Here is a 14,277-nt window from a genome sequence, read left to right on the forward strand (position 1 = left end):
AATAGAGCTCCCTCTTGTTTTCCAGAGGGTGGGGTGGGAAGGGGGGTGTTTTGTTTTTCCATTGAAAGATGAGTGAAATTCTGGGCTTCACCTGGCACAATGTTTCACCCTCTATGCATGACTAGTGTCATTTAGGAAAGCAGTTTCCTTATTTAGTATTAATTGAGATAAATTGGCAGCCTCAGGGCATGATGATTTACTGCAGCCATCTCAATGAAGTTACCAAGTTCTTCTACTTTCCCTCTGCTAAATCACTTCAATAAGAGGGGGCAGATTTTATTAGAGGCTCTCAACAAACCCTGCCCCAACAGCTGAGCGTGACAGTGATAATAATGCCCAAATAACTTATACTGTAGGTATAATGTATAAGTGAGTAAGATACTCTGACAGCACAGTACACGACAGACTCCCAGTGAAATGAAATTTCCGTTGTGTGATTTAAAATGTGGTCTAAAAGGAGTTTGCACAAATATGGAATATATACCACAGTAATTGAAAAGTGAGTCTTTTTATGTCTTTTATGATAATTAGGCGCTCATGCTTGGAGATATTTCTTAAATTAATTAGACTACTGATTAGTGAAAGCAGCTGTAATATATTTTTCTCCACTTTGGGACAGCGGAACAATCTTTAAGCGTAACATTTATATATTGTAATCTATTTTTTAGATATTATAATCCTTTTAGCTTCAACTTTAAGTTTTAGGTCTCCACTAACTCCTGTGGAAATCTTAGGCTCTTTAGCTGCTAAATGCTCCACTGTGTTCACCAGCTAGTTGCTAACTTTTGCTCTATGTGTACATTTTAAATCAACTTGTTTCCATTCTACCTTCACAGCACAAATGCACTTCAGTTCAATTAACATTTCTGCAAAAAGACAATACTGCTCCTTAAGTCACATATCATTACCGAAGAGGTTTAATGGTGATGCTTTAGGTTCATTTGATTAAATTAGGGAAACCTCTTCAGTAGATATCTGCTTTTGAGACCAGTATTGAATAAACAATTGTCCATTTTTTCCACATTATCTCCAGGGATTTTCCGCAGAAGATGGCGTCGGCGCTGTCGGAGAACCCGGCCTCTGTGATTCACTCTCTCAGCCTGGCTCATAACACGCTAGACAACCAAGGTAGCTGCTCTGTGAACTCTTTGTCCTTCCTACTGCTCTCAGGACACACTCCGATTGTTCTTTTGCTTTTGCCAACGCAGCTTTTGTTTACTTTCAAAGAATTCAAAATCAATCTTCATCCTCAAAGAACCCTTATTTTCTGTTTCTCTTTGTTTTTCTCGTTTTGTCTCTCATCTGTCTTTCATGCTGTATGTCTGAGTGGTCCTACTTTTTAAAGAAATTCCTTCATTTTTCAATCTCGCCCACAACTCACCATACAAACTCCCGTAACCTCTTGTGTTTCTTTACACACACACACACGCAAACACATACACAGAGAACCATAGAATTTAATTGTGTCTGCCTTGCCTGTGTTATATATCAACTGCTTTTCACCTTTCTGCTCTTCTGTACGAGAGTGAAAGAAGCACAGGGAGAGTGTGTGTGTACATGTGCTTGTATGCCAGGATCACGCTTTGCATGCATACTGTACAACTCATTAGCAAATTTCTGTCCTCTTGTGAGGAGGACGGCTCTTCCACTTGCTTCAATAAATTCTTTGTGCTCACACTCATTCCACTCACACATTCCTGTGTTTGTGTGTATTGACAGTGCACAGACTTAATTGATTGTGATTATAGCCACAGAAGTGCTACAGCTTTAACCGCCATCACAATAATACTCATAATCAAAGAAAGGGTTTTGTACGTGGACACAATATAAACTGTCAGGAAGATGCAGGAACCAGGAAAACGTTTTGGGGCGGCAACAAATTCCATTTTTAATAAAGTAGAGCCTTTCATGCTACCATTATGGTGGCAGTAATGTGTTTAATCAAACTGCTGAGCTGAAGCTAGTTATGTAATACATCTTGACATATGGCATTCATTTGAGTTTGTTGCTGCATTGCGCATGTGGGAGAAGGTGAGATTGTAAAGTATGTTGGTGTGACATTTTTCTTTCTTCTGGCTCTAATATGCTTGTGGGTTCGCATGTGTGTGTGTGTTTGGGAGGGAGTATTTTCAATGAGGCTGCATTTTAGCTTGATGTTATGTGGCATAATTGGATCTGTAGTGTTATAATTAAAGATTACTTTCATTATTTTTTAATCTCTCAGTTATTTTCTCAATTAACTGACTTGCTTTGGTCTTGCTTTATCCTGTGAACATTCCACAATCCAAAGATTTTCAGTTCACTGTCCTAGAAAGCTTCATAAATCAGCAAATATTCACATTTAGCAGCAAAATTTTAGAAATTAGAAAGAGAAAAATAACTTGAGCAATTCAGTAATATTCAAAAGAGTTGCTGATTTATTTCTTGGCGATCAGTTAATTTGTGGCTCTAGGTGAGTAAGTTTATGTGTTTTTGTGATATAAAAGAAGCCTTTATTATCTCTCCTCTCCATCTTCCCCTCATACTAGGAGTCTCCAACCTGATTCAACAAGTGTGTCGCCTCAACAAGGGACTGCGCCTCCTCAATCTCTCCAAGACATCCCTTTCTTCCAAGGGTAGGGGTGCCCCTTTGAGATAAAGCAGCCTCTAGTGGCTGACCCCACACACAATAACACATTTTTACTGTTATTATTAAATGTAAATGAATGTCCCATTAAATTTTGGAATGGGTACAAAAAAAGGTGTCTTGCTGAAAGGCTCTTGAAGGAAGCCTTCTTTTAAATCTGTGTTTGAATTCAGGCTCTTCTGTTCATGAAACACTCTCTCAAACCGCTGCCATGCTGCCCCAAGTGTTTTATTTGGGCTGGCATTAATTCACATAGATCGGCAGACCTGCACGTGCATGCACTGTACGATTCATCTACCAAATGATAATCAGGTCAGAATCATAAGTAGTTGATATTTTTTCCCCTCTAAAATCCTACGTCGGATTTAGTGCTGTGTCCCAATTCGACTGCTTTTACCTCAGACGATACAAGCGTCCACTAGTATTACAGCAGATTCAAAAGGATCATCCTGATGCAGATGTAAAACTATACATTAATAGCCTGATCTTGATAGTATTTGGTCATTATAGCATATTTTGGTGCGTGTTTCATCTTTTATCGCATTTATGGTTAATGATGTTTATCTGATTTGGCTTATATGTTAATTTTAATTCTTACAGAGTTTGCTGGCCCACAAAGGCAAATCATATTTAATCAAACTTGTGTTCAGAACAAATCTAACATTTCAATGCCTGTTTTACCATATACAAATCTGTTTTCATGGTAATGGCTGGTCTAGGCCAGCCCTAACTATAAGCTTTATCAAACAGGAAAGTTTTTAGTCTATCAAGAGCTATCAACTCTTTAAGATAGGATGGTGCCTTCAGGGCTTTATATGTGAGGAGGAGAATTTTAAAATCTATCCTGAATTTTACAGGTAGCCAATGTAGAGCAGCCAGAACAGGAGAAATACGGTCTCTCATGCTGATTCTTGTGAGTAGTCTTGCTGCAGCGTTCTGGATTAGCTGGAGAGTCTTTATAGATTTATTGGGGCAGCCTGATAGAAGGAAATTACAATAATCCAGCCTGGAGGTAATGAATGCATGGACTAATTTTTCTGTCCTTCCTGATTAACTGTCATTCACTTTGTCAACCAATATTTATAGGTTGACTATATAGTTGAGTAGCAGTAACTGCCATTTGACTCAGTAGAATATGTCATATATCTGTTTTTTAGGTTCTATGGCAGTGTTTTTAAATGACCAGCCCTAAATGAAATAAAATGGAGACATTATATCAGTTCTGTCTGTTACACAGTCTGCTGGTCAGTTTGAAAATTAAACCCTTTTTTCTAGTTTTGCTGTCTATATAGTTACCTATAGTTACCGCTCTCTGCCTTCGTAGGGCAGTAATACTGAGGAGGTGCTGAATGTAATTATAAGGCTGAAAGCTAAATGTTATATATATGCCACAACCAACAACCTTGATACCCCGTTAGTGTACATTAAGAATGGGAAATCCACACTAGCTGCAATTTTAAAAGGCTGAGGGTTGCCACGGTGATTCAAGGGGATTATAGTGGTGATGCTGACCTTGAGTGGTGGGTGTTGGTATGACTTTGCAGAAGCTGAGCATTTTTTGCTGAATATTTATAGATTTCTCCCCCCTTTCCCCCCTCTGTCTGTCTTTTAAACACCTACACATATGCCGACATAAGCACGCGCACTAGGGACACTGTCTCGTAGATGTGACCAGAAATGCAAAGGGACAGATGCATAACTTGTGCTCTCACGCTCTTGCTTCAAAACAACATTATCACACAGACCGGATGGCTTCTAAAAGTCTCCAGTTCCTGCAAAATCAAGCAGCTAATAGGTGGATGGAGGGGGGATTAGACACCCTGTCCCCTTTTCCCCTCATTTGCCTCCTAATCGCTACAAATTAGGGATGAAGAGCTTAGCGCCTTGCCGATATCGGAGTGGCATATGTAGCAGTTGGCTTCTTCCACACACTCACCAATGCTAGACAGCAGGAGAACTACACCTCTGGAACTGCTTGCCTACACTCAGTGATATATAAGTGTATATTGTAGAGTGAGAAGCACACATAGTAATTATATTTGAAGACTTTTTTGTTTGTTGCTGCTGCTAGATCTTTCTTCTGTGTTGTCGTGGTGCCTATATTTAATCCTCAACTTGCCATAGCGTGCTGAGCTTTGCATGTTACAGGGTGAGGATTTTAATGAGGGGTTCCATTGGGCCTGTGGGTGTAAATGTGTACTGATCTGATTTGAGAAAATGATCTTATTTTGTTTCTGCTTTCAGGGTACTTTTGGATACTGGTTTATGGGAAAAAAGATGGTTGGCTTCCTCCATAAGCTGTGTGCTCAATTATTTTTTGTCACCAAACTTGCTGTCCCTCTTCTATAATGCAGTTTTGTATTCCTTAGTTGCTTATAAATCATGTCCAGAGCCTTAAATTGGCCCATTAGAAAGAAAAAAAATGAGATGATTAAATGACTCAAGGATGCATATAACTTGCTTATCCAAACTCCTAATCATTGCTGCCCCATTTCTTCCCCTCTGGCCCATCTTCTCCCCCATCCATTAGGTGTTGTTTCTCTGTCCCAAGCATTGTGTTCAAGTGACGACTACTCCAATTCCCTGCTGCATCTGGACCTCAGCAAAAACCCTGGAGTTCTTTCTGGAGAGGATGCCACAGTGAGGGACACACATCCAAACACATACATGCAAAGTGCCAACAAAATATTTGAAAGTATTTTACGGGCCAGTTTGCATCTCCACCTATTGGAAAAGCCAGTTTGTTACTTATGGACATGATTCACCTGCTCTAATAGTAGTAGATATAAACACACATTATTTGACATTATCGTTCTCTGTTTGCTCAACAGAAAAGCTGTGACTGTTTAAGTACTGACCCCATTCTTGTATGGCCTCACTCCAAGACATTACTGTTGTTGTTTCTAGGTGTATGACTTTGTATGACTTTATGATTCACTCCCTGTGCCTTTTTCACTCTCAGGATTTGTTTCTGAAAAACAAATATTTTCCCAAGTAGTAGTTTTTTTGCATACTGCATCAAGTTTTAATCCAGGATGTTTCTGTATTTGTGAGGACTTATTTTACCATAAATAAAATAAACACAGTGAAGAGAAGTATCCCCACAGCCATCACCATGCTTCACACTGCGATTGCTACGGTATGTTTATGATGATATGATGGATAAATATCTCAATTTTAACCTCACCAGGCCACAGAACTTTCTTCCACCTGACTTGAGATTTTTACACATGCTTACTGGCAAACTGTAGCCAAGATGTCATATGAGCCTCTTTTTGAGTGATTTCCTCTTTGCCATAAAGCTGTGACAGGTAGCGCCTAGCCAATTTGTTGTCAGCACAGTCTCTTCAATCTGAGCTTCTGAAGCTTGGAACTCCTTCAGAGTTGGCAGAGGTCTCCTGGTGGCCTTCTTCTTGCCAACTCCCTCAGTTTTTGAGGATAGCCGGTTCTAGGCAGATTTACAGCTCTGCTATATTCTTTCAATTTGTTATTGATTGACTGAAGAGAACTAAAGTCTGAACTAAAGTCACTTGGAAGTTTGCCATGACCTGTGCATTTCACTAACCTTTTTGAGGCACTGCTTGGACTGTCTCATGGTCGAAGTTTTGTTTTTTGTTTTTTTTGATCAGTGTTAAAAGGCCAAATTAAATCTGATGCTATATGTTGCAATGTTGGAAAACAATAAGACAATAAGACATATGTATGTATATTTTTCAACATTCATCTCTAAATGACACTCCATTTCATCCTGTACAGAACCTGTACCTGTTCCTGGCACAGCCCAACTGCCTGGTCCATTTGGATCTGTCTGGAACAGACTGCACCGTGGACTCAGTATGTACCATCACCATCTCTGTTACAGTCACTATTCACCCATTGCTGTCGGATCTCATCTCTAGGATGGGATTCATGCCAAGAAACAGAAAGGGGTTGCGCCCTGAATACGAATCACCCACCACACAAAAACAATGTTACCTCCATTGACTCACAGGCTTTCTTAGAGCTTCTCTGTGCATAATGCTTTGAGTGATGGTAAAAGCTCTTAGAAGACACCACAATAGAAATGTATAGCTGCTTATGAATTATACAAAAGATACATTGGATGAACAGCACACAGGAGCATTTTGTTTTATCTGTTTGCCCACATCTTTGTCACTTCAGAGAGATGACTTTGTGTTACTTCTGCATCTATATTTAGCATGTCTGCCAGTGTGACAAAACGATGTCTTGCCGCATTAGTAGATTTGCTAACAGCTGAGAGGATGACGCCGCTTTCTCTCTGAAAGACTTTGGTGACCAGGCTTTAATGTGTCTGCCCCTGCTGGTTACTGCTGAGATGGCAGTTCCTTCTGGTTCACTGTGAATACACAACACTCGGTGTAAAAAAAATTGTCAAATGTTACAACTGTACTGTTTTTAGTGTCTGTCTCCCCCTGTAGAGGTTTGTGTAAAGTTTGTTATGTCCGGTCTCTGCTGCTCTGTCAGTGCTGCATTCATGCTGACAGGATAACAAACAGCCCTAAATGCTGTCCTACTGGGTGGTCAGAGACTACTAGAGATCTAATCTGGGCTCTACCCTAGCTCAGTAACTCCTCAGCAGGGTGGGTGCGTGCTGACGTGGAGGGTGCGGTCTGAACTCTTTAGTCATATTGTAGGTCAGCCATATTTGCTGCTCTGCAGTTCTTAGACCAAGAATTTCATCTACTTGATTTAATGCCGTTGCTGATTCAGTATTGTGTTCGTCCGTACCTATGGACATTTACTCGGGTACTGAGCTCAGTTTCAGTTTGGATGTCCTTTCACTTTCATTTTGTGCTGCCTTAAGCTACCATATAGAGAGGAAATCATAGAATGTAAATACATTGAACCATAGATAGTATAAAAACAGGGTTTTTATTTCAGGAAAATTTTAAGCATTTGAATTGCCTGATAGTTTTTTAAAGAAGTTAAAAATGCTCCACCACGAACAACCGCAATAATAACACAATATGTATGTTCATATAATTCTATAAGGCGCCATTATTTTGTCATGACAACTGTCACTTTTGTTTCTTCAATGACATTTGATGTATAATACATGGTAATATTTTGAGTGCAGTCCTTTTAGTTGTAATGGAGTGTTTTGTGACATTGCTGTTTTACTTAAGTAAAGGGTTTGAACACTTCCACCCATGCTTTTCCCTCACCGCAATGCCTGGCACTTTACTGTGCCTGTGTTTGCTTTCCTTCCTTGATGCACTTCTCTCGAGCAGTCTAAACCCCGAGGAGCAGGCAGCATGTCAAGCAGGTGTGTGTCTTGGGAAGGAATCGTCCACCTCATGAAACTAATATTCCTCCCTCTCTCCCTCCCTGTAAATGTTGGCCTTGAATTTTGTATCAAATTATGTGCATGAATGGAAGTCTTTGCATCTGTTCTGCTTTATTTGCAAGTTATCCAACTTTGTCACCTCTAATTCTCTTTAAAGCTTCCCTTGAGACTAAGAGAGTGGTCTCTGTGATTGCTGCTTCATGTCCTGTCCTGTTTTGGTAATTGTCATTTATCCTTTAGCGAGGAACTGTCTGAGGGAGAATTTGTCTTTTTTAGTGTTGGCCTGTTGGATTGAATTATTAATAAGTTCCTGTTTTAATCTGTGCTGATGTACTGACAATGGTCGATTAGTCTGTTTGCGTGATGGATCACACTGCCAGGGAAAAATGGATTTGTCCGATAGTTTAACCTCTCGCAAGGGATGAGATGCTAGTCTTACAAGAAATCGGATTTTGATGGCGATCATATTTGCCCGGAGCATCTTACAAACACACTTATGTCATCTTTATTTTATGATGAATTGGGTTACAGATTCCTGCTCATTTATTTTGGTACTTTTCAGAATTTGAACCTGAGCCATATATTCACAAGATTAATGGTAGACGAGGGCTGTATTGCTGTGTGATGCTACATTGATCATTAAAGCAGGTGACACAGCAGGTATAATTTCTTTCAGAAGTTGTGATTTTTTTTTTATTATTTAATGCAAAATTCAATATTTGATTGATATTCAGTATAATGAATAGAAGAATATGAGTAATTCATTTTTTCCTGATATAGTTTCAGCTTGACTTTGATTCAGTGTAATACAATTACACTTCTATTGCCCATTTGGTCCTGCTAACGGGAATTAGTAGACTTTCTCTGTCAGATGAGCACTTTTGGTACACACTTTGAAAGATTAGTAGAAATGCAGGTGTCTGCTATATTTCATTCAGCTGCTGGAGCTAGAGGGATTTAACCCTGAAATTGCTGTTCTTTTCAAAATGTTAGTACCTAGATTATGTATTTTTATTTATTTTTATTTTTCACTGCCATCATTACCTATTAAGGTTATAAATTTACAAATGTTGCAGCATCCCCATTTGTTTGTGATCCAATGCCTCAAAAACTACTGCAAAATAAGTGTGTGACAATGGTAAACATTATAACTTGACATTTTCATATGTTGCTGTGCCTCGGTGCAGCCTCACAGAGAGGTCAGCATGACTGTAGACTCTTGTTTTTAACCTCACACATCATTTAAATATTTATCTGTTATCTGTTCTGTATTTATCAGTTAAAAATAAATTAAACTTGTTGTGTAGCCATAAATTGTGGAAACCCTTCAATCTAGAATCCACTGGCAGTGGAAGGTAAGGAATGCAGTATGTTAAATATGAATCTGAAAAGTAACCAGTAACTAAACTTTCCGGGTAATATATGGCGGATGAAAAACTGAGAACATTTTAGGGTTAAGTGCCTTGCTCAAGTGCACACATTAATAATGTGGCATCTTCCTGAGTGCTCTCAGTACATCATGAGCAAGTAGTCACAACAGATGTGTTCCTGTGTTTGTTTTCACCTGATTTTTAATACACTTTGGTTTGGTTGTATAAACTTGCTGACCCACATTGTATTATCTTGTACAAACCCTAACCATATGGCACAAAAAAGGATCAAATAAATCCAAAAGCAAATTGCAAAGTCTGTCCTGATTGTCCTGATTTGACCAGCAGTAACATCTCATCTTGTTCACACACTGATCTGCAAAGTCAGGCTTTTGTGAAATTCTAGTTTTTTAAAGCCATCTATAATGCAATGCATATAGCATGATACATTTAAGGACCGTTTTATTAAAGGGGCTGCGGCCAAGGAAGGAATCCAGCCTCATTTTTTAGTGCCTTCAGATCGCATTTGTGTCAGCTTTAATCTGCGCTATAACCATTTGTGCAGCGTTCAAGAGCCAAAATAACTGTTACACAACACAATCACATTCGCTGTAGTGAACGTAACCCATTTGTCTCCCTGTTTCTCTGCCAGTTATTTGGGGCTTTGCTGCGAGGCTGCTGCGCTGACCTTTCCTACCTGAACCTGTCCAAGAACTCCTTCTCTCACAGGTGGGCTTTCACTTCAAGTGTAAATCCTTGTTAAAAGTTTTTGTTTTTTTCGTTTAAACAGGGAAAAAAACTTCACATTTGTTTTGCTTTTTCTGACTCAGCCAAACAGCTCTGGAGGAATTCCAGTGAGGAGGCGCTGAGCAGAGCTAGCGTCATCATTTATTCTCTGCTGTAGATTAGTGTATGGCCCTGGACCTGACTGGCAGAAAAAGGGGCCCCTCTCAGCTCGCCCCCCTTTTTCGTTCTGGCTCACTGCATATGTGTGTGTGTGTGTGTGTGCTGAATGTGTTCCCGTCTTTCCTTAATGTACACGTGTCTCTGTTTGCTAACAAGTTTCCCATCTGTCAGACACTTGTTTGCATGCCTACAAGACTTCTTTTGCGCGTTACAATACGTGTGTGTGGGTGTATGCGTCTGTCTGTGTTTACCTAGCTAGCAGGCAGAAGCGGCACTGACTCTCATCATGTCATGTCCCCCAGGAGCCCAGGAGCTTTTCTGCTCAGCATATTACATTACACAATTACAGAGAAAGAAGTTGGTGAAAAATGAGGCTAATTTTAGACGGGAATTATTGTTCCAATCCCCAGGCTCCCACGCCTGTATTTTTTCCCCCCTCTTGCTCCGTCTGTTCCTTTCTATCTGCTCTATCTCTCAATCTGTCTTTTGCTTCTTTTATTTCTCTGACTGCACCTCTTTATCACCTTTCTTCCTTCATTCTTCATTTTTATGATGGGAATTCTTGCTCTTGCTGGAGCTCCTGAGTACACAACTATCTAATTTCTAACACTCCATCCATCTCCTCTGTCTGGTTTTTATCTTTTCTTTCTCCTCCTCTCCTGAGACTACCTCCTCTCCTGTATCATCCTCTTTACCGCTCTCCTCTTTACCCTTCTTCCTCATTTTCTGCTTATATTCCCTTCTCCTCTTTCTCTCTCCTTATAGTCCCTCCCTGTCATCCCCCTTACCACCACTTTTTCTCCTCATATCTTCTCACCCCCCACCCCCCACCCCCGGTATTAAATGCATGCTGCCTCAGTTCTGCTGGTCAGATGGCTGTGGTGTTGTGGTGACAACACAGAGCTATAAAGCTGAACTGAGCTGATAAGAACCGCCCGGCTGCCGCTCATGAATATGAAACTGACTGCTCCAGACGCCTCCTTCACCCATCTCACACACACACAAACACACAGATGTGGCTCTTTCGAGAAACATTGAGCAGTCAGTGTAGATACCGGTGTACACATACACACGTGTGGTAACAAGTTGCTGATACAGCTCTCTGCAGAGTGTTTTGTGAGAGAGACAGTGACACAGTATCTGCTTATGCGACAGAAGCCATTCTATATCTGCAGAGTCCTGACAGGCTGTATGCTAATCTTTACAAATGGGTCAAAGACAAGATGGTGTTCCACACACTGGGAGGTTATCGAAACAGCAATGACATGAGCTTGTAATGCAACTGCCTGGTTTTCCCTCACTACAATTTTAATGTCTTCATCTTGGTCTTTTTTTCCTTTTCTTTTGCCTCACACCTTCACTCACTCCCTTATGACCCCTCATGAATTAGTTTTCTCCTTTTTTTCCTATCTTTATCTCATACTTTCTTTTATTACTTTCCTCAAGTTTTATATTTAAACCAATTTAACACGGTTTTGTCTGTGCTGGGTGAATGTCACAGCATTATGAAAGATGTGACTGGGTCAACCATACGTTTGCTGATCACTTGGAAAAATTTATATGCTGTAGTTGAAGGAAAAGATTATGTTGGATTGTGTCTGCAGGGCATATTAATTAACAACCATCGAATTATGGTTGGTATTATTGTCAAGTTAAAAACCAACCCAGCAAATTTAAATATAATTCTGATGGTCTTATTTTAACAGTGTAAAAGAAACTGGTGTAGAGCACTGGGTCATGTGCACAAGGACAATAAGCGCTAATACTATACTAATAATGCAGTATCCACAAAAGAATTTGAAGCAGAATAGAAATTGGAGGGCTGTGGTGATTATTCATTATATTCTCAGCCAGTCACATTACTGCTCTCATACCTATTACACAGCTGTGCCAAAGACAAGGGCACATGACAAAGCTGAATCAGTAATCAGAGAGCAGGGCACCTTTTCAGTTATGATGTCCTAGAGGCTCAGACATCCTACAGAGATGCTGCTAAAGGCAGGTGAAATGTTATCTTCGACGGAATTTTCATTAGTGGAGGCATTGAAAGGTGTTGATATTTTCCTGACGTATAATGATGAGGAGTTTTATTTGGAAAGAATATAATATCCAACCTTATTAGAAGTTAACTTTTTCAGTCACAAATAGATATAATGGTAATAATAGCTAGTAATAGTAATTAGGACAGCTATAAAATGCTGATTTTCAGAGGAATGTGGATGTGTGCTCACGAGGGGACATTTGCTATTGAAATGTAAAATGTAAATATCTTATGCTGAGACAGTCGAAGAGATAGATAATTGTAAGGTGTTCATGTGTTAGTTAAAGGTGAAACACTCAAAGTAGATCATGTTTCAAAGGAGTGTTGGTTGACGTTTGGTTGACCGAAAACCTTTTGGTTGTGACTCAGGCTCAGGCTTGCTCACTGATCAAATAATGTTTTACAGTTTTATTCATGTTTCATGCAGTCGTGTTCCCTGACTTCTTTCCTTGCTCTCAAAAGTTGTAGTGACAGGTGGCCAAATGAAATGCACCGTTACCTTGAATAAAATTATGGATTTCTCTGGGTTTGAACGTTGTTGGAAACATTTCATATAATGGAGATGCACAGCTAAACAAAGTAATTAACAAAGTATGACCAAAGTGTGAAATGCTTCAACGTTTGACTTCATAACGTAGTTTTTTTTTTCTTTCGTGTCAGTAATAATTTTGTGAATCCGGAATCAAGAAGGTTGTTAAAACACATCAATACAGGACATAACAAATAACAGTTTTTAAAGCATCAGCTGGATTCAACGTAATAACGGACGCTATATCAGCAGTGACATACTTAGGGGGCAGCCGTGGCCTGGGGTTTGGAGAAGTGGCTTGTGATCGGAAGGTCGCTGGTTCAATTCCCCCACCGGACGGGCAGGAAAAATTCGAGTGTGGTGGAGTGAGTGTCCCCACCCCCCATTAGCTGGCTGATGTGCCCTTGAGCAAGGCACTTAACCCCCAATATATGCTCCCCGTGCGCTGCATGTTGCATGTGTGTGTTTCAATCAGTGATGGGTTAAATGCAGAGAAGTAATTTCACAGCTTGGGATTAATAAAGAAACTTAAATAAAAATAAATAAAAATAATATACAACTCAACCTTGCATATGTATAGAAACAGACTATACAATACGGTTTATGTAGCCCTGATATTGCTTTAGCAATAGTAAAGTCAGGCTGTTGGTTCACTGCTTTCTCAACAACCGTTAGCTAGATTGTCGGGGAATTTTGTATTGACAGCCGTGATGCCCAGAGGATGAATCTTGATGACTTTGGTGATCCCATGACTCTCTTCCCATGAAGTTCCATTGTGAGGTTTACATTTTCAGTTTTCATTTTAACTCCGTTACTTTTTAAAATGAATTACCTGCAAAACTGCAACTGTGTTTTGTGCAAGTTAGCAAATGTTCGGTTGCCGAACATGTTAAACGAAGACACTAATATTTGAACTGCTGAAAGTTGGTGTTTTGCATCTCCAGTGTGAGACATACTGACACTATCATTTAGCTCAATACACTATTATGTATAAGAACGCCCTCAAAGCCACTAGCATGGCTGTAGACACTCTGACACGTGGTTTTATTTTGACAGAAACTGATTCAAAATTACATTTAGTGTTCACTAGTTGTGCAGCCGAGTAGAAGTAAAGAAAATGTTGCATGCGTTTGCAGATATGTCATAGCCGAAAGCACACAGCTGTAGTTGGTAACATTAACGACTGTGCTCCATTTATAAAACTGAGTAATCATTAACAAAATGAGCTGCATCTGTGATTTTCCTGCTCGATGAGTCAAAATGTCTGCCATGAGAAAGGTTTTCATGAAATGGTAGCACCATAATATAATTATCTGAAAATATGAGATAAACATATGGTTTTCTGTCTTTGCTGTCCATAGATCTGCTGTTAAGAGTGTTCATAAAGTTCATAAAGAACTCAAATGATCACTGAAGCAATACTTGTTATTTATCAGGGTGAGAATGAAAAAATGGAGCAGTATAGACAGAGCAGGCTTCTCTACTGCACAAGTAAGC

General features: G+C 39.7%; 1 protein-coding gene across 7 annotated transcripts in view; it reads left to right on the forward strand.

The window, feature by feature from the left end:
- carmil3 (capping protein regulator and myosin 1 linker 3) overlaps positions 1-14,277 on the forward strand; it is a 70,096-nt gene that overhangs the window by 25,107 nt on the left and 30,712 nt on the right. For all 7 annotated transcript variants that reach the window (XM_046409252.1, XM_046409253.1, XM_046409249.1 and 4 more), the window contains exons 11-15: positions 1,034-1,128; positions 2,529-2,615; positions 5,157-5,266; positions 6,383-6,460; positions 9,957-10,033. In XM_046409252.1, the coding sequence (XP_046265208.1) occupies positions 1,034-1,128; positions 2,529-2,615; positions 5,157-5,266; positions 6,383-6,460; positions 9,957-10,033 (447 nt within the window). The remainder of the gene's footprint in view (positions 1-1,033; positions 1,129-2,528; positions 2,616-5,156; positions 5,267-6,382; positions 6,461-9,956; positions 10,034-14,277) is intronic.

Source organism: Scatophagus argus, chromosome 13 (assembly GCF_020382885.2).
Source record: "Scatophagus argus isolate fScaArg1 chromosome 13, fScaArg1.pri, whole genome shotgun sequence".
In the NCBI taxonomy this organism is placed as follows: Eukaryota; Metazoa; Chordata; class Actinopteri; family Scatophagidae; genus Scatophagus; species Scatophagus argus.